A 21474-nucleotide genomic window follows, 5' to 3' on the forward strand; every position below is an offset into this window, starting at 1 on the left:
GTATATGCAAAGCACAATTCAGACGTGCACTCGCGGTCCAGATCACCGCTTGTGCTCCGTTGGCGTCTCATACGTACCTGGCGCGATTCCTGTTGAGGCCAGCAACGGGCGAATGATGTTACACCCGTGAATAATGCTGCCAAGCGGCGAGTTGGGCATCGCTGTAGGGCAGACTACACAACACCGCAGCGGCGCGTCGTTCGAATGAAATAAAACATTAGCTACACTGGACGTTTTAGCGAAAGCCAAACGAGCTGGGTTTATTTCCAGGCCGTAAATGACTTCGAAACGCTGGCAGCGGTCACGGGTCCTTAGGCCTAAACACACCCTTCCGCCCTGGAGTACGCGAACGTTACGGCAGAAAGCATAAAACGGCCGTAGCGTAGCTGCCCAGTCAGCATTAAGACCTGTGCGCGTATGTTATCCAGTTTCACACTAACGATACCTTCCAATATCTAGGACTGCACCAATGCACTTTTTCGACTGGGGCGTGGAGTGCTCCAAAACAAAACGGCAGGGCGTCTGCTCGCGTCGGCGGTAGCGGGGGGGAGGGGGGCTGCACGCAGCTTAGAACAGCCCGTAGCGCGCGCGTACCACGTGACTGCGCCAGCCAATCGCGGTACTCTTCCCTCCTCCCTTTCCTCCTCTCCCTCCTTCTTTTCTCTCTCGCGGGGCTCTGCCGGGGGGGGTCTCACAATACGCGCCCCGGTCGCCATCTTCGAGGTCTCTTTCTATCGCGGGTGTCGTCTGGCCGGACCTTTTGAGCGTGGTTTAGCAGCATGTTACAACTTTAAAGGGTCTTTTTGACCGAAACTAGTGGTTATTCTTATACTTTGATGCTTTTGAAGCGCCGTAAAAGTATTTTTTGCGTGTTTTAGTTCGTTTTTGTCGCTATCGGACTCGTTCACCGGGGCCGCGTTGCTCCCTCGGCTCAATGAAGCGCTCCGTGTCGCGCGCCGTGCCCACAGCGCTAGCTCTTGCAAGAACTGATTTTTCTACTTTGGTGCTTTTGTAGCACGGTGGCACGGTGTGATTACTCTTCATTTTGTTTTGCTAGTTTCTTTATTGTTTTTCTCTAGTGCATTTTCTGCACTACGGTCGTGTAACCTAACGTCCCTGGATATTTTTTTCGTTTTTACAGGTAGCGACAACTTTCCTCCTTTCCATCTACGATTCCCCTTTCCCCCCCCAAACTTTTCTCCTCTCCCTCTCTAGCGCCGCCATTCGCTTCCTAACGTCAGACGGAAAGACGGTTCCGCTGTGTTATTATGCGGTTAGCATAGCGTAGTCTTCCTTGTTTTGGCAATTTTCTGCGCGTGAAATGAATTTGGATATCATCGAGTTACTTACGTGATTGGAAGGTAAGCTGTTATTTCTAAAAAAGCACATATACATATGAATATTTTGCCACAATCCCTATCATACCGCGGCGAGAGGTTTCGCGAGCAGTGCTCCCGGCGATGCTAGATATGTGCGCGCCTGCGTTACAATAAACTATTTATATTTGTAATAAAGACAAATGTCCTGTAAATATTTCATTTCGTCATCGATAGAGCCGCATAATTAAGCTATTGTGAGAACTCTATTTTGTTTGCAACCATTCTCCCTCGTGGCGAGCGTTGGTAATGCTACGGATAGGTGTGCACGGTGTAGTCGCAAACGCGTCTGGAACTCATTATTTTGGGGTGTATTTACATGATTTCAACATAAATTTCGTTAGCAGTACTAGTAGCAGTGTTTGGATGGAAAACAAACGTCGTGCAAAGTAGTGACCTTGACGAGTTTGGACGGTGCGAGGCCCGTGCGGATGAATTTACAGCACTTAACTCACCAGTACCAAACAATATGTCGGGTGAAGTTACACCATCGCACGTGTTTACCCCACATGCGATAACGGGCAATCTCGTCTTCGAACATCTACTGCGGAGCCGTGTTTGGTCTCAAGTACCTCTGAAGGATTTGAGCTGTGAACTTTCGCTGTTTTTGAAGTTATTTTTTGAGATACCCGATTGGGGGCAATATTTGCTGGATAGCACACCTTCAACGTGCAGTGAAGAAATGTTTCGCACAACTTAGATTATTTTGCCGCATTAAACGGTGAATCCAAGACCAATTTTATTAGATCGCGGTCAAGGAATTCGTTATGAACGTGTTTAATGTCTCTCTCTACTTCTTTCTGCCTTCCACTGTAACATCCACGCACATAATTTTTTAGACACAACCGCCGAGACTGGGGGGAAGAAAGGACAACACAACACGAAGCCCGTACATTGTGCCGGCATTTTTGTTTATTTCAGCTCTTGTCGTGCGATTATATATACATCTCAAAAGACAAGTGTTGAAACTCATGAGCAGTGCAGTAAAATATAATTAATGTCATTGGGTTCACGCAAATGCAAAGCACACAAAAAAGAAAATATGCTGCTTCTGGTAGGGACAAAGTTTTTCCTACCAATCATGTGGAGCCATGCCTTCTGCCTCTTCGGATCGGCTTTCCGAAGCGGGACGGCGAACAACTTTTTTTTACTACTAGAACTCTGGCTGCACCCAGAAGCGCAACACCCAGTCATCTAACACGAAAACTTACTACTTGACTTGCCTCATTACGGTCCGGCAACACAAGGACGTCGAGATAAAGTCGTCGGCAAGTATCACGTAACACGCGAGCGGACGGAGCGGCCGAGCGAGCCGAGCCGAGCAGCTTGGAAGCAAATGGCGGACGGAAGTGGTGACAATTCCGGAAATCACGTGACATCGCTCTCCTCCAATAGAAACAGATGTCGGCGCGGCAAAGAATGACAGTACTTGTAAAACGCAGTGAAAAAACATCAAGGGACTTTAGTGTAACCGTGTTGCTCCATCGCCTCTGCGTCGTACTGTACATACGTCATGCCTTCGGTGTTCATTCCTGTGCAGAAGCATACCGTGCGGCTCACAGAGTACACAGCTTATGAAAAATGCGGCGCATTTTTCATTAGCCCAAGTGATTTAAAAACCGCATGTAAGCTATTTGGCAAGCGGCGAAATAAGCGACGGCGACCCGCTTCGCTACCGCTTTGCTGCCGCTCGGTCACTCGCGCGACAAGGCAAACCGCATGAAAGCGAAGGGAGCACACAGCCAAGGCGACGAGCGCTAAGTTTTCTAGAAATCCTAAAACTGAGCTACGCGACGAGCGACAGTTAAGGGTGAACCGCATGTGACCGATTTAGCGAGCGACAGCGACGAGTGATGGAGATTTCTCACGGTCGGTCGTCGCGTGCATGGTTTTTGTATTTCTAGAATACGTTGTTGATTGCCTTGGTCACTTGCTCCCGTTGTTTTCATGCGGTTTGCCTTGTAGGCGAGTGACCGAGCGATAGCGAAGCGGGTCATCGTCGCTTGTCTCGTCGCTGTCGCTCGTCTCGTCCAGTCGCTCGCTAAATTGCTTACGTGCGGCTCAGCCTTTACACACGGTACTCGGCGGCAACATGGAAACTAAAACGGCCCGCCCCCGAGATAAACCTTTTTTTCTCTTTTGTTCAACGAAGTTTCTTCAACTATATGAAATTAGCACACACTACCAACGTACGACCGCATACCCAGGCCAGTCAAACCGTGACCTCGACGGTGGCACTCCCTGGCAAAATCGAACCTGCAGGCTCAGTGAATACCACCTATACTATGTTACTCAGAACTACAAGTGTGTACAGGAGGGTTACCTGAAAAGCGAGGTCCTAGTGGCCTCAGAGGGACAACCAAACGTTGGCAGCCACCCCACAGGAGTGTCCTTTTCAAGTTCTAACCCCATGCATCGACCACCTAGATATCTTATTTAAACTTCACAGTCTATGGGTGCAAAATAAAAGCAATGGAGGATTACCGTTAACAAGTGAGACAAGTATAGTTGTCAAATTAACACCCCCAAACGGTGGAGGGAGTCCCTCAAGAATAAAAAAAAAAAAAGTATTCTGTAAAGTAGCAACGGAAAAAAAAGAAAGGAAAGGGGGGTAGTTTTATAAACATACTGTGGTGTAAAGGTTTCTCTTCCCTGCATCTTTGGCACAGACCAGAAAGCATGGCCACAGAAACTTTGTTTTCCAAAAGGCACTTGCCAGAAAGCGCGTTTTCATGGTACCAGTCGCTCGCGCCATTCCTCAAAACGATGCACAAAGGAAGCATACTTTGTCTCTCAAATTTATGGGTTGCACCGCAGGATGAATTTTGTACCACCGGATTTGACTTTCTCAGCAAGAACAAATCACGATGACCTTCAGCATAGAGTGCGATGACATCACATGCAAACCATGTCATGTGCCGACCGGTTCAGTTTCCTCATGAAATGCGATGTTCGCAACACTAGCAAAAGTAGATGTCAAAATTGTAAAGTTGTGCAGTATATGTAGCAGTCTCAATGATATACAGCTGCCTAATAAAATGTTGGAGAGCATGACTGATAAGGCACACAGCAGTAAAGTGAGGCGCCAAAACCGGTGCACGTAAAACCGAATATAACATCAACCTCTCGAAGCAGCATTTTGCGCAATTTCGACTTCGTGCAAGCTGATGCCCAAGTGTGATTTGTGTTAGGATTAGAAGAACCTTTGTTTGTCCTTCGCGCTATTTATATGTAATTTGGAACTCTTATTACATATGTATGTATTTCTTTTTGCAGTAAGGCATCATGCAATAGATTCTTGTGAAGATCATAATTTATTATCCTTCTCTTTCTGCACATCTCATGTATTTCCCTTCAGATCTCTCATGTGAGTACTAAGTTCTTTATGGCATACTCAGTGATGTGATTGCTGTGCCAAACTGTGCCAAGGGGCTAATCCTGCTAAGTTTTGCCAAAATATGGGTAATCTGCGCCAAGCCTGCTCCAAAAAACCAATTTCGGTCACCTCTCAACACTGAAACTAAATTGAGTACCGTAATTGAGCATGCATGTGTTATGTGGCACAAGTGGCCGCCCGACACAAAGTACCCTGCATCAATTGTCCATCCGGTTGTGCATAGTTTACCCACCGTCTCACGTTTCGCGCTCTCGTCTTCTCGTCTTGCGTCTTTTTTCATATATTTTTAATGATAAATGCGGGTGTGCCTGGACGCTCCGACGCTAGCGTGACGCATGACGGTTAGCAGGCCGTCATGCTGTGAAACAAACCTACGTTTTTGCACGGCGGGAGTCACTTTGTGAGGTGAAGCACTCGCTCCTGAATGCAACGGCCGTGGGAAAACTATATTCGGTCCCTGCCTTCCAGTCACCGTGATCGCGCGACGTCGGGTGTTGCTGTCCCCACGTCGCCGCAGATATGGCGCTTTCTAATATGAAACTAAGTACTGCTGCATGTTCATCAACATTCCTGTTCTTGTTTAAATCGTACGTTACTACAAAAATCCTTCTTTAAGTAAGCTTTCTTCCGAGAGGGGTCCCGGTACGTGAAATATCTGCTGCGAAAGAAAGTTGGTGAAGAGAAGTAAGCTAAAGCAAAGAAGGCAATGTATGCAAGCTGAACCCACACAGCGCGCTTGTTTGTCTCGAGTTCAGTCGTTGCACAAAGAGCTCTAAGAACTTTTTGACCCTGGCTCGCAATGTCTTGCATTGATGCACTCAGGTTATATTTTTTTTTGTGTGTGTGTTGAGCTTGTACCTTGTTTGCCAGCCTGGCAAGCACGTGCTGCTGGACTGTCTTTTGTTGTATGCTTGACATTTGCATTTTGCATACAATCTTAGGAATCAGTTGGCGATGGAACGAAGTGACATGGTTTCGCTTTCGACCGAACAGCCGTTGTCTCCGCTCGCGCGACAAAGCACGCGCAACTGCAAGCCTGCCAAAGTTGCCTTCACGTGTATGCGAACATGACTGTACGACAGAGGCACCAGTCGGGACGCTGGCAATCCATTGTTTTAAGTTTGCTTTTGGTGAAAATCTGGTACGTCAGGAACCAGTAAAATGGTGGCCAAGCGGTTTTTCAATATTACTCGGCAAATGCTTTCGACGAAAATCTGGCACGTTGGGAACCAGTAAAACGGTGGCAAGCGGTTTTTCGGAATTGCTCGGCAGTACCTACAGCACTGTACACTTGTGGGATGTCCCAGCAGTAAAATCACAAGCAGCGAATTCGGTCATAACACGTCACATCAGAACAAAACACACAGGTGCCCTTCGTTTGTATAGCACTTAAAAAAATATTTTTATTTTTCTAAGAATATCTGTTCCAAAAGCCACTTTTGCTGCTCCGAAACACTGTCTTGACTGCTCGAAAAGCCACTTTTGCTGCTTCAAAACACTGTTTTGGTTGCTCCAAAGGCCACATTCGCTGCTCCAAAACACTGTTTTCGCTGCTCGGAAATGGCTGAGGCCAATCCCATCATTGAGATAGCCATAAACAAACTTTTCAAGTGGACTGACGAGCATGGGTTTGGGTTCTCTGCATCCAGAACAGTCTGTGTGTCTTTTTCTTTGCGTCGTTGGCTGTCATTAGATCCATCGCTGGAACTAAATTGAACCCCTGTACCTCTCAGGAAAGAGCACAGATTTCTTGGTGTTACATTTCATAAAAAGCCTAATTTTATTTCCCACCTAAAACCTGTGCAAACAAAATGTCTTTAATGTATAATCTTCTGGAAGTTCTATCTCAGAAGTCATGGGGTTCCGACAGAAAATGTTTTCTACAGTTGTACAATGCTCTTGTAAAATCTCATCTTGACTATGGTGCAGTGTTGTATGGATCGGCCCGGCCATCTGCCCTCGGGTTGTTGGACCCAGTTAACCATCTTGGCTTGACTCTAGCAACTGGTGCTTTCCGGATGCCCTGCCTTTAGTTTGTGTGCAGAATCAAACGAGCTATCACTGAACAAATGATGTACATATCTTAGCCTAACATATGCTTACCAGATTCTAACTGACCCTCAAAACCCGACTCACTCATCACTTACAAGGTCGAGGTTTTCTCGTCTCTTTAAAACCAAGTCAAGCATCGTGACACCATGAAGCTCCCACTTTGAAGACCTTTGCACTTTGCTTCATTTTTCACTAGACCAGGTTGACCAAGAAATCTGTGCTCTTTCCTGAGAGGTACAGGGGTTCAATTTAGTTCCAGCGATGGATCTAATGACAGCCAACGACGCAAAGAAAAAGACACACAGACTGTTCTGGATGCAGAGAACCCAAACCCATGCTCGTCAGTCCACTTGAAAAGTTTGTTTATGGCTATCTCAATGATGGGATTGGCCTCAGCCATTTCCGAGCAGCGAAAACAGTGTTTTGGAGCAGCGAATGTGGCCTTTGGAGCAACCAAAACAGTGTTTTGAAGCAGCAAAAGTGGCTTTTCGAGCAGTCAAGACAGTGTTTCGGAGCAGCAAAAGTGGCTTTTGGAACAGATATTCTTAGAAAAATAAAAATATTTTTTTAAGTGCTATACAAACGAAGGGCACCTGTGTGTTTTGTTCTGATGTGACGTGTTATGACCGAATTCGCTGCTTGTGATTTTACTGCTGGGACATCCCACAAGTGTACAGTGCTGTAGGTACTGCCGAGCAATTCCGAAAAACCGCTTGCCACCGTTTTACTGGTTCCCAACGTGCCAGATTTTCGTCGAAAGCATTTGCCGAGTAATATTGAAAAACCGCTTGGCCACCATTTTACTGGTTCCTGACGTACCAGATTTTCACCAAAAGCAAACTTAAAACAATGGATTGCCAGCGTCCCGACTGGTGCCTCTGTCGTACAGTCATGTTCGCATACACGTGAAGGCAACTTTGGCAGGCTTGCAGTTGCGCGTGCTTTGTCGCGCGAGCGGAGACAACGGCTGTTCGGTCGAAAGCGAAACCATGTCACTTCGTTCCATCGCCAACTGATTCCTAAGATTGTATGCAAAATGCAAATGTCAAGCATACAACAAAAGACAGTCCAGCAGCACGTGCTTGCCAGGCTGGCAAACAAGGTACAAGCTCAACACACACACAAAAAAAAATATAACCTGAGTGCATCAATGCAAGACATTGCGAGCCAGGGTCAAAAAGTTCTTAGAGCTCTTTGTGCAACGACTGAACTCGAGACAAACAAGCGCGCTGTGTGGGTTCAGCTTGCATACATTGCCTTCTTTGCTTTAGCTTACTTCTCTTCACCAACTTTCTTTCGCAGCAGATATTTCACGTACCGGGACCCCTCTCGGAAGAAAGCTTACTTAAAGAAGGATTTTTGTAGTAACGTACGATTTAAACAAGAACAGGAATGTTGATGAACATGCAGCAGTACTTAGTTTCATATTAGAAAGCGCCATATCTGCGGCGACGTGGGGACAGCAACACCCGACGTCGCGCGATCACGGTGACTGGAAGGCAGGGACCGAATATAGTTTTCCCACGGCCGTTGCATTCAGGAGCGAGTGCTTCACCTCACAAAGTGACTCCCGCCGTGCAAAAACGTAGGTTTGTTTCACAGCATGACGGCCTGCTAACCGTCATGCGTCACGCTAGCGTCGGAGCGTCCAGGCACACCCGCATTTATCATTAAAAATATATGAAAAAAGACGCAAGACGAGAAGACGAGAGCGCGAAACGTGAGACGGTGGGTAAACTATGCACAACCGGATGGACAATTGATGCAGGGTACTTTGTGTCGGGCGGCCACTTGTGCCACATAACACATGCATGCTCAATTACGGTACTCAATTTAGTTTCAGTGTTGAGAGGTGACCGAAATTGGTTTTTTGGAGCAGGCTTGGCGCAGATTACCCATATTTTGGCAAAACTTAGCAGGATTAGCCCCTTGGCACAGTTTGGCACAGCAATCACATCACTGAGTATGCCATAAAGAACTTAGTACTCACATGAGAGATCTGAAGGGAAATACATGAGATGTGCAGAAAGAGAAGGATAATAAATTATGATCTTCACAAGAATCTATTGCATGATGCCTTACTGCAAAAAGAAATACATACATATGTAATACGAGTTCCAAATTACATATAAATAGCGCGAAGGACAAACAAAGGTTCTTCTAATCCTAACACAAATCACACTTGGGCATCAGCTTGCACGAAGTCGAAATTTCGCAAAATGCTGCTTCGAGAGGTTGATCTTATATTCGGTTTTACGCGCACCGGTTTTGGGGCCTCACTTTACCCCTGTGTGCCTTATCAGCATGCTCTCCAATATTTTATTAGGCAGCTGTATATCATTGAGACTGCTACATATACTGCACAACTTTACAATTTTGAGATCTACTTTTGCTAGCACTGCAAACATCGCATTTGATGAGGAAACTGAACCGGTCAGCATATGACATGGTTTGCATGTGATGTCATCGCACTCTATGCTGTAGGTCATTGTGATTTGTTCTTGCTGAGAGAATCAAATCCGGTGGTACAAAATTCATCCTGCGGTGCAACCCATATATTTGAGAGACAAAGTATGCTTCCTTTGTGCATCCTTTTGAGGAATGACGCGAGCGACTGGTACCTCGAAAACGCGCTTTCTGGCAAGTGCCTTTTGGAAAACAAAGTTTCTGTGGCCACACTTTCTGGTCTGTGCCAAAGATGCAGGGAAGAGAAACCTTTACACCGCAGTATGTTTATAAAACTACCCCCCCTTTTCCTTTTTTTTTTCCGTTGCTACTTTACAGAATACTTTTTTTTTATTCTTGAGGGACTCCCTCCACCGTTTGGGGGGTGTTAATTTGACAACTATACTTGTCTCACTTGTTAACGGTAATCCTCCATTGCTTTTATTTTGCACCCATAGACTGTGAAGTTTAAACAAGATATCTAAGTGGTCGATGCATGGGGAAGAACTCGAAAAGGACACTTCTGTGGGGTGGCTCCCAACGTCTGGCTGTCCCTCTGAGGCCACTAGGACCTCGCTTTTCAGGTAACCCTCCTTTACACACTTGTAGTTCTGAGTAACATTGTATAGGTGGTATTCACTGAGCCTGCAGGTTCGATTTTGCCGGGAGTGCCACCGTCGACGTCACGGTTGGACTGGCCTGGGTATGCGGTCGTACGTTGGTAGTGTGTGCTAATTTCATATAGTTGAAGAAACTTCGTTGAACAAAAGAGAAAAAAAGGTTTATCTCGGGGGCGGGCCGTTTTAGTTTCCATGTTGCCGCCGAGTACCGTATGTAAAGGCTGAACCGCACGTAAGCAATTTAGCGAGCGACTGGACGAGACGAGCGACAGCGACGAGACAAGCGACGATGACCCGCTTCGCTATCGCTCGGTCACTCGCCTACAAGGCAAACCGCATGAAAACAACGGGAGCAAGTGACCAAGGCAATCAGCAACGTATTCTAGAAATACAAAAACCATGCGACGACCGACCGTGAGAAATCTCCATCACTCGTCGCCGACTCCCGTCGCTGTCGCTCGCTAAATCGGTCACATGCGGTTCACCCTTAACTGTCGCTCGTCGCGTAGCTCGGTTTTAGGATTTCTAAAAAAACTTAGCGCTCGTCGCCTTGGCTGTGTGCTCCCGTCGCTTTCATGCGGTTTGCCTTGTCGCGCGAGTGACCGAGCAGCAGCAAAGCGGGTCGCCGTCGCTTATTTCGCCGCTTGCCAAATAGCTTACATGCAGTTTTTAAATCACTTGGGCTAATGAAAAATGCGCCGCATTTTTCATTAGCCCAAGTGATTTTTCATTAGCCCAAGAGACCTTTGCACTTTGCTTCATTTTTCACTAGACCAGGTTGACTTCATTTGGAAAGCCGATAACGGTTTTCCTCCTTGGAAGACGCTGCCAGTTGCTTGCGATTGGTCTCTTACGAAATTGAACAAACATGCCATTTCCCACGCTGTAATTCAGCGAGAGTTTTGTGAAGTACAATTCAAGTACAGTGGTTATCTTCGTATTTGTACAGATAGCACCAAGACTTCATCTTTTATTAGCTGTCGTATGTATTCAGAATGAGTCTCTAAAGTTGAGCGACTTAATTTGATTGCCAGCATTTTTACTCCAGAACTCTATGCAGTATCAAATTGTCTACATTATTCGTAAGAAAATAATAAGGGCTGTTCTATTTGTTGTTGGATAACAAATGCAGGATAAACTCAACGCTGCTCTACACGGCAGTCAAAGCAAAAGATTTTGTTGGGTACCTAGTCACGTTGGCATAGAAGGCAACAAGAGGGCCAACAGGCTTGCGGGTCCTGGGGGTACTTTCTCCAATCGTCTTAGAGTTTACCATTTCAGGATATAAAGCCTTCAGTAAAGTGGTCGCTTTTTGTTTTTGGCATTTGGAATGGGACAGGGAGTGCAAAACAAGCTCCACCTTACTAAGCCTGCTCTTGAGGCCTGGGAAAGCTCTTTATACAAGAGTCCACTACATGAAACCTTGTGCCGTCTGAGAATTTGGGCATTCCTTCGTCACTCAGAAATACCTACTTTGCGAGGAAGATCCACCGCTCTGTGATCAGTGTGGTGATACTGTTACTATTTTTCACATCTAGTGGTCCTCTCCTGGTCTGGAGCCAAAGCCTCGCATTCATTTTCTCGAGTTTTTTTCGTCAGCAGATCCAATTTCATCCGGGTCTTCTGCTGGAGGAGAATCCTACAGTCCCTTCTATCCGAGTAATAGACTTTCTTACTAGCATTGGCATTTAACACCAAGTATAGTTTCACACCAAGTTTTAGGTTGCAATTTTGTGAAACCCCTACCGAAGTATATTGATTGTCACTTTAGTTTGGCGCAGATGGCCTCGTAGCTTTTTCGCCATTAATTTTCAAAATCATTGTTATCACTAACTTTCCGCTGTGTAAACATGCAACGCAATTACAGTTACAGGAGCTTGGTGGAAAACAGCTTGGCTTCAGTGAGACGGTGTTTGGCGGGTATCTTTGGAGCCTGACCTCATTCAGCAGTCCGCATGGAACCGAATCAGTCTTCAAGTCATGGTAAGTCTATCGTTTTCACGTCTATAATAAACATAAAACAGTGGCGGTGGCTTGACTATGGCTGTTCGTAGTCTAGAGCCGCTCTTGTCCAGCTGTCCTCGGACTGCTGGGTACGGGAGAATTCCGAGATCCTCCGCCAGGGAGGCGTCTCCGCTAGAGTCCGAATCGCAGAAAGGTGTGCATGGTGATAAGGGCTGGGCTTGGAGAAGACAAAAGCAGCAAACTAGGAATTTTAAGGGAGGTTCATGGCAGTGGTGATTGAGCATAGGGCAAGTTAAGTGTTGAAAGGTTTTTCCGGCGATTTCTTCATGATCCCCCATTTGCCTGAAAATTTGCTAAGCACACCAACAAACATCGCCAAATAGTATTAATAATGTTAACAAAAAAAAGGGGCAAAGATTTTTTCCGAGATTATTGAATTTCCTTTTTTGGTCCTCACCGTGTTTTTCCAAACTGAATGTTTCTACTGGCAGCAACGAAAAAGTGACGCCAGTGGAAGGCATGGGTTCACTCTTTGGACTGTAGAATTTGTTCCCAACTGATTCCAAGCAGTTTCATGGTGTCAAATGAGTGCTTTGGAAGCTTGCTCCAGCACCCGCGCACCAGCACAGAACAAATTCTTGGCATGGTTCATTTCATGGACATCTTGCTCGACTTGCAAGCCTGCCTTCCTCCGACGTTACGGCACTGAAGAGTGCGGGTATGTGTTAATGTTGACTTTTGCAACATTTTTATTTGCCAATTTCGCAATAACTATTCTTAATTTCGCGAAATAGATAGCATACCGGAAAGGGTAAATGCTGCGGATTCAGAAAATATATTGCATTAATACTTGGGATTGGGCTAGTTGTCCCTGTTAGTTTGCACTTTTTAACCTTATATTCAGAAAATATAATTGGGGTACCTCAAAAAATCGCCGGAGTACCCTTTAAGTTCCTGTACTTGATATTCCGGGCACTTCCTGGCCGCCTTGACACATGCCGAAAATCCTTTCCGGTTTGGGCATTCTTTGCACGCTTTTAAGGGGCAGCATCTCGGCTAAGTTTCGTGTTCTGTAATTCAATCAGTGTTTTGTGGTGTTCTGCGTGTCCAGGGGCTACGAAGATGCATAGAGTTGTCCCCTTGACTGCACAGCTTTGATTTGAGAGATCTCCGCGAAATAAAGGACTCCGCAGGCCGTGGCCGTCGAGCGTGGCCCGGGGCTGTATTGTGGCCAGTCGCTTGGAATACCCATCGATTTCACGCAAGCACTAGGCGTCCTCGCTTTATTTTTAAATCAGGGATGCACACACCTGACTCTTCCAGTGAGTGAAGAGACTGGCAAATAAAGATTGACTGAAAGAATGATTTATGTTTGCCACTTTCAAATGTTCAGACCAGTGTGTCGAACCGAAAAAAATACGGGTTCGGTTACGGTTCAGGTTCAGGTAAATTTATTTTGTTCCGGTTCGATTAATTCGATCTGTGAACCGGTTCGCGAACCAGTTCGGGGCGCTGAACCGGTTCGCGAACCGGTTCGGAAATTATAAATGACAAATTGCAACATCAAAATAAATTACAAATAAAACATCTGAAATCAGCACATAAGAAACGGGATACATCGTAGTGTAAGGCTCAGGGATTTCTACCAGTAATGGTTTCTTTATGTGCACTCAAAGATTACCTCACCGACGTTTACGCATTCGGACTTCATCTAATTGGGTCCGACGCAGTAGCTGTAAAATCCGTGACCTCCTTACAAACCCACTTACAAGTAGAACTCGCTAACTATCCCGCCACCTCGGCGTGTAAGCAATTGAAGGAACAGTGGGGAGAAAATACAGCTTTCTTTATTTGAACTAGCCTTCGGTAACTCAAATTAGACCCTTAAAGTAGTTTTCATTAAGCAAGATACGGAATATGAAAAACACTTCACCGAACGCAACGCCAGAAGGACGTAATAGGATAAATATTAAAATAGAAGAGTTCGCTGTCTCACAAATATGTTAGCTTCTAAGTGCCTATACGAAACCGGATGCGTTATTATCAAACTCCACAGCCTTTTCTTTTCTCATTCCGATGGAAGCAAGCTTCAAGAACTCGCGCGTTCTAGAAACGTGTTATGAAATGAGCACACAGCAGCATTTAGGATTTACGAGATTGTAGGAAAATGAAATCCCGTGACGTGATTTTTTTTTTTTGCACAGCCTTCCAATTCTTTTTCTTCCGTGCAAGCCGCGACCAGCGCAATACTGGTTCCTATGTCAAGATTCATGGATGCAGCGTTTGTCAAGATTCATGGATGCAGCGTTTATATTCTTAAGACTGAGTGGAGAAGAAAAATATGTAAGCGAGCTGTGTGTCAGTTGACGGCACTTAAAAAACAAATGGCATTGATAGCACATTCATTGTCAACAGCGCGTGGCTGAACCGTTCTGACATGAGCCGGTGACCGTTATTTTTTTTCCGGTTCAGTTCCGGTTCGGGTTCATCGCGATAAAAATGTAACGGTTCGGGTTCAGTTCTGGAAAAAATACCGGTTCGGTTCCGGTTTTCGGTTCGGTTCCGGTTCGACACCCTGATTCAGACAATGAAAAATATAAATAAATTTACATTTTAGCTGGAGGCATACGCTGCCGTAGGGCCATACATGAAGAGATGCCGACTATATTTAGATAACAGGTATTCATAAGCACTGCATGGGACATTTAATGATACAATAATAATTATGTTGGTTGTGTTAAAGCAAAATGCTTTCACTCGCATATATTTTCACGCACTTGCACGTTTGTCATGGTTTATGTGACAGTCCTGAACGAATACGAATTGAGGAACCCACAAACATACAAAGTAATGAAGGGTAAATTTTGGGAACATGTCGGCAGAGGACTGATGATTGGGACCTTTCAACATAGAACTGAATCTGGGAATCCGCAAGCTGGCATTGCGGCCGAGATTACCTGAGAGTCACGAAAGCTTTTTCTTTTACGTCGTGCATCAAGTGCCTCTTCATGAAGGAAGACAAGTACAAGCTGCCTCTTTCGAACAAAGAAAATGGCGAGCCCCTTGCACGGTGAGGCGGAAGTGCCACCATTTGAGGGAAAATCAGCGGGCTTTGGCCACGGATGTCGGCAGGATTTTTTCTTGCTGGGAGCAAAACTTTCGCACCCGACATTCTTTTTTTTCTTTATTGGAAGAGGGAGGGAGGGAGGCGGCAGGGCATTGTCACGGGGTAAAAAATATTCCTTGCAATCTACGGAAATACATAATGACCAGAATAAACAAAAAGGTCTTGTATTAATGCGTCTCATCCAGCATATTCCCGTGACAATTTTACAACATATTATTCATATAAATTTTTTAAACAAATGTTGGCATAAACATTTTAAGTTTGCAGTTCTAGTTTAGTTATGTAAAAAGGGCCCCCGTAAGTGTTACAACTCGATTTAATCCTGCAGCCCGGACTCGAAACTTTCGTGAATGTTGAACGGGGCATGAACATATCAGGACCAACAAGATGTTGCTGGCAAAGGAACCAGTGGTCATTTATTTATTTATCAGATTCTGCAACACAGCAACACAATAAGAACTGAAAACATGTTCTCCAATGCCCATCCGTATACTTTCAAAACACGAGGAAATATGCAAGCAGGCTTGTCTACAATGTTTTGACTGTTCAAATAAAATCCAGTTTAAAGTTTCTATCGACGAACTACACTTCCTCAGCAACATTTTCGTTTCCTGGATGAACAGTCTAGGTAAACTCTGTAACCCAAGGTTTTAACTAATATTTTTTTAAGTGCTCCCTTTTGTGTTGATAATGAGAAAAACCTGTTCCAAAAACTAGCTGTCCATAGTCTGCACTGTGGGTTTTTATGTTTACGAGGCAGAATTGCATGGGGGGAGGGATTGGTCCTCCAAAATTGTGTATATAGCAGGGCATTCATATTAGTGAGACGTGACTGCATCACATGTTGAGTTTTTTACTGATCACTTCAAGTAAGACTCTTGATCTAACTTGCCATAGTCAGTCATTGCCAATTAGGAAACGTCATATCTAAGTCTACAGAAATATTGCTTTTGTTGCACTCTGAATAATGAAGTATTCAGACCCAGATTCAAAATACAAAGGTACTGTGGTGAACAGATTTTCTTGTAACGAAAAAATAAAAATAAAATTCTGAGAAAATGGGAAAACTTTTTAGAGCAAGGAGATATGTAAAAGGTGATCTAGAATTCAAAAAAATATTTATATATTTTTTTTTTTTATTTTTGCTTATCAAGACTAGGGACTCCCCTAAATGGTGCCAGTCGTATTTGAGTGCTTCCCTGAACCGGATTCTTAAATACCACCAATTTAACTGTACAACTGCAGCAAAACTCCCTACAATGACTACTCTTTTTTAAACTAAGTGGCTATCTTGGTAGGGCTTTCTTTGTGTGTCGTAATGCACAGTCTTTTCCTCTAGGTGATGGAGCCACTTTGTTGAGGGAGACCAGCTGCCCACTGAAAGTCACCGAGGACATCTGGTTTGCATGCTGTTCCTGCACCTATGTCACCAGAGATCAACATGGAATTGTGAGCCACCTGGCTGCCCATGGCGATGAACAATCCAAGTGCCAGCATCCTCCCCTGTCTGGCTCTGGCTCTAAGTCCCAAGTGCTCGGCAACACTCAAAAGAACAAGAGTGAAAAGCCATTTAAGTGCAAGCTTTGCCCTCAAGAGTTTGCTTATAACTCCCTTCTGACCTGTCATAATCAAATGCACCCTGGTGAAAAGCCATTTAAGTGCAAGCTGTGCCCGCAAGCCTATACTCAAAATTGTGATCTGCAAACACATATTCGAGTGCACACTGGTGAAAAGCCATTAAAGTGCAAGCACTGCCCCCAGGCCTTTGCTGATTATCCGTCTATGAGAGCTCATAATCGAACACACACTGATAAGTACCGATTCAAGTGCAAGAAGTGCCCCCAAGCCCTTGCTGATTATTCGTCTCTGAGAATTCATAATCGAATGCACACTGCAGTGATGAAAGTGCTGCACCGATTGCGCCCAATTGCGCCAAGGACGCAATCCTGCTACGTGCAGCGCCAACTTGTTATTTTACCGAAGAGTTGTGCCATGCCTGCGCCGAGATGAGATGTAGCAATAAAAAAAATAAAAATTGAAGTCTGATCAGCGGCAACTGTTTTGCAAACCGAAACTGCGAGGGTGCATTATCATCATTATCATCATCATCATCATTGAAAGAAACCAACATCTGAGACCAAAGCCGCAGAAGCTAAGCGAAGAACCATCCCACTGAGCAGCCCATTAAAAAACCGAGCTTATGGATGTTTTCAATGTTTTCAAATCCTGATCATGCTTGGCCGATCGCGGTGTTGCACGCATTCATGCGAGGCCGGGTTCGGCCATCTTTCTGACGCGTCGAACGCCCCAAACGTTTAGTCGTGTTCGACTGGCCCCCATTAACTGTAACCTGTTCAAGGCTCTATAAAAACCCCTAGGAGGGGAGGACACCATTTTGCAGAGGCACGATGCACTTCCAGAAAGTGGTTCCGGCAGGGCACAAAAAGGTTGCCACACAGCTGGTCCAAGCGCAGTCTGCTCTGGGAAGATTCTGTCGAGGGAGTGGACATATCTGCCGACACCTTAGTGGCTGGTACTTGCGGTAGGATAATAGATTCTAAGTCAATGTGGTATGCCCCTCATATAATTATTTTTAACAGTGATGCGGGTCAGAGCAGCCAAGTTTCAAAGAATACGAACTCGGCCGATTTTGCTTGGGTTACCTTTGAATTTTTGTGTAATGTGTTAATTTCTGCATTGTGTAATTCATTTGTAAACATCTTGAATCGTAGTGGTATTTTTGATGCGCTAGCATTAGTTCCCTGGTACATGCACCGACCTATGAATGGTTGGAGAACATGCGTTCAAAGATTGGAACATCGTCACACGATGGTACCGCAGCCCTGCGTAATGCGTAGCAACCGAAGATCGCCGGCGGCGTCCCCCTTCGCCAATTTCGGTGCCGCACAGTGGGGGACGGTGGGTGTATCACTGGGGTGCTTGTCAACCCGCCCCAATCCCCCCGTTCAGGCTGCTTCGCGGCGACAGCCTGCGGACGGCTGTCGCCGCGCCGTGTATGCGCCGTATACGGGTACGGGTTGACGTGTACGGGTCGACACGGCGCACCCCGCCGGCGGCCGAAGTATGCCATAATCCCGCCGTCCCCCACTACCCTCGACTGCTGGATGTTATGTCACGCCGCCGGTTGCGGCAGTGTTGCCAGATGGTCCTACAAAAAACCGCCAAACGACTGGGAGGTATAGCCCAAATATAGCCAAAGCCGTAAAAAAATATAGCCCAAAATAGCCAAGACTAAAAACAATGATTTTTTAGCCTTATATTGACAATTTCTCACACTCATACATACACGTTATAATCTCTGTTTCAACCCTCAGATGCACCACCTTTTGTGTACATTATGTTACTTGTGAATTTTTTTTAAAAAAAGCTTCGGAATTATGAAAATCCGTACAAAACTGGCCCTTCCTTCATAGGTTTCCAGAAGTACAAAACACACAAAGGCAGCTTTATTGTGAAGCCCGGGAGATATGATCATACAGTAAAATAACGAAATAAGGAGAACAGTCTGAACACTGGATGTTTCAAAGCAGAACCCCAATATCTCAGGACTTTACCAATATCCCACCCGTATCTTTTTCTTTGTGAGGCATGTTAGTGCCACTTATTCATGTTCACGCTATTTCTGATTGTGTTGTCCTTTCTTGGGGTGGGCACCGACTGGAAGGTAGTCAATTGTCTAGTGGTGAAACTGTGAACCTCCGATCTTTACAAACCTGGGTGCCTAAGAATTTTCACAGTGGGCACCAAAGCAGCATTTGGAGAGTTCAGTCTACGCCCGGGCGGACCCATATGCGTCCGGGTCGAAGGCGCGCTACAGGACCCGTGGTAATAGTGCAATCTGTTTGGTTTGCTCCACAGCGCTGCAGGGAGACCGCTTGTACTCTGCAAGCATTGCTTCACTGTGCATTGTGAAAACACCGAAATTTGTAGAAGTTTGAAGCCTTTCTTCTTCCTATCTCTCCTCTCGACTAGCCAAAAGAGAAACATTTTTTTACGAAACTGATGAAAAGTTTGAAAATTAACAAGCCGAACCTCAAAGTTCGGCATCAAACCTTAGGTTCGACAAAAGTTCGCCGCATTCTTAGAAATAGCCCAAAATAGCCACATAGCCAACCACAAAATTTTGACGCCAACTAGAAAAAAATGTAGCCCAATTTGGCTATATATAGCCCAATCTGGTACAACTGGTGTGCGGGTGCGTGCTTTTGATGCCTTCGGAAGCTTCTGCTGCAAGCTTTGGAGACCTGTGCGTGCACACGGGCTGCGGTCCCGCTCTTTGGTCCGCCACGCCATCGTCTTGCCATGTCACCGGGCCGTAAAACCCCTCTATGGACAACATGCATGCCAACAACGAAATGGCCGTTTTCCACGCATTGCGCGTAGGTCCTTTATGCACAAGCCAAGTGTCTGCTTGCAGCAGGGAAAAGAGGAATTTTGGGAACGTTCTGTCCACGGAAAAGTGTTGAGAGGCTGCATTCACGATGCTTTCTTATATAAAACCGCTGCACGAAATGCTATCGCATTTCTTCCAGATGCAGCGTAGCAACAATAATAATTTCACCCCATATTTTTATACTATTTTTTGTTTGTTTTAAATGAAATCCGGAGAATATAAATGTTTTATCAGACTTGTGTTTTGCTGTTGAAATAAAGGTAGACAGTTCAAGGTTTCACAGTGGTAATGTTTATCTTCTTTGGTGCAGCCGAAGTAAATATGCCACGGGCAAAGTGGCTGTATAGGGAGTGCCGATTCTGCACATTGCTGACATCTTGCTGTACGCTCATAGCCAGGAAATCGACTGCCAAGTGGGTGTGCACACTGCAGCACATGTGGCGGTTTTCAACAATATCTCCGGCCAGTTCCTGCCCTTCAGTGGGTTTGGATAGGGGATGAATTGATGCGTGTGAAGACATTGTGCTGCATTGACAAGAGGTAGATAGGAGACTTGGGAGTCAAAAACAACTTTGAACCTATCTGTAGCACACTGTTGCATTTGTGCAACTGCAATCTTTGTTTCAATCATTCAAAATAAACCTGGTTTCAATTAGAAACTTGCTGAATGTCATTGAAAGCCATTAAATAGGTCAATATTAGAAAGACAGCGTGGAGGAAGCACGGCAGTGTGCTAAAGTTGCCGCTCGTGGGGGGGATCGGTGGCCGAGTGGTCTAGCGCACACCAGCTCGGAGCACGTGGAGCGAAAGCTCGCGCTGCAGAACCCAGGGATCCTGGGTTCGAGCCCCACCCCTGCCCGTTTCGATCTGGATGAGCATCGTACCGGCGTGCGGTCGTGTATCACTACTGCGTGATGCACGTTAAAGACCCCAGGTTAGCGGCTGTACCGCACTGGCTAAATTGCTCATCTACAGCTGGGAGACTCGTCGCCCCTGTGAGGCAGACCAAGTTCTAGGCTGTATAAACATACACACAACCCAATTATTATTATTGCCGCTCGTGCAGCAGGAACAACTCAAGGCTACCGGTGCGATGACGTGCCCGCGAGCCTTGTACCTATTGCACGAGCAGCAACTTTAGCGCACCACCGTGCTGTCTTTCAGAAAATCGCCAAGTGGTTTTCAACGATGCTCGCCAAGTTTCCAATTGAAAAAGAACAGAAAAAAATGCGCACCAAAACTGTCGGCCATGGTCGGTTGCAATGGTAGAGGGGCAACCGAACCGTTGCAATCCATGTCGAGGTAAAGGCATGCGAGACAGTCTCCACCGGAATGTCTGAGAGGGGAAGAGCTTTTGGCCGACGGGTGAATCTGTCGACGCACGTCGAGATATAGCGAGACCCGTTCAAGGACGGCGAAGGCCACGCGCAGCGGCCCGGCCGCCGGCAAGAGGTGCGGGTCCGGCCGCAGAGCCCGCACGAGCAAACTCCGGAGAGGCAGCACGGCAGAGCTCAACGCAAACATTCAGCACATTAAAAGCGAGTCGTTGAGGGCGCCATCAGCCAAGTGCAATCTTCACCACTTCACAGATTGGTGATGGCTCGTTATTTATACTTGTAGCCCGAAACCTATAGGGGTTAACTGGGTTAGACTTCGTCAAACTTTTGTTCAGAAGTTTGAATTTTGTCAAACTTCTGAACTTGACAGGTTTGAAAATCGTTGACTTTCTTAGCGCGACAAGTTCGAAAGTTAAAAAATGTTGAATTTCACAGTTGAAGAATCAAATTTCTCAGCACAAAACTTTGAAAATCGTCCCAATTTTTTATGGAACAAGTTCTACATTTCGAAGCTTTGCAAACCCGAGGTTTGATCTTCAAACCTCAGGTTCGCAAAAGGTTTGTGGCACCTCTAGTTTTGATGCACCTGCCAATGACATTGGGCTTCCACTTGGGCGAACCAGGCCCGCGGATTGTTCGCCCAAAAGGGTGGGAGATTGAGCTGGACTGCGGACGAGGCTCCATCGTCCTCGGAGGAGTTGCCTGCACTGCTCGGGTTCACGATGGTTGGATGTCCGGGTC

General features: G+C 45.8%; 1 protein-coding gene across 1 annotated transcript; it reads left to right on the forward strand.

Annotated features, from left to right (window-relative positions):
* The first annotated feature begins 11761 nt into the window (after nucleotides 1-11761).
* Nucleotides 11762-17033, forward strand: LOC8037865 (zinc finger protein 782-like). The gene is made up of 2 exons (XM_042294686.1): nucleotides 11762-11873; nucleotides 16322-17033. The coding sequence occupies exons 1-2, from the start codon at nucleotides 11846-11848 to the stop codon at nucleotides 16990-16992; spliced, it is 699 nt and encodes a 232-aa protein (XP_042150620.1). The 5' UTR covers nucleotides 11762-11845; the 3' UTR covers nucleotides 16993-17033.
* Nucleotides 17034-21474: the final 4441 nt, after the last annotated feature.

Source organism: Ixodes scapularis, unplaced genomic scaffold, assembly GCF_016920785.2.
Source record: "Ixodes scapularis isolate PalLabHiFi unplaced genomic scaffold, ASM1692078v2 PGA_scaffold6__148_contigs__length_123643588, whole genome shotgun sequence".
In the NCBI taxonomy this organism is placed as follows: domain Eukaryota; kingdom Metazoa; phylum Arthropoda; class Arachnida; order Ixodida; family Ixodidae; genus Ixodes; species Ixodes scapularis.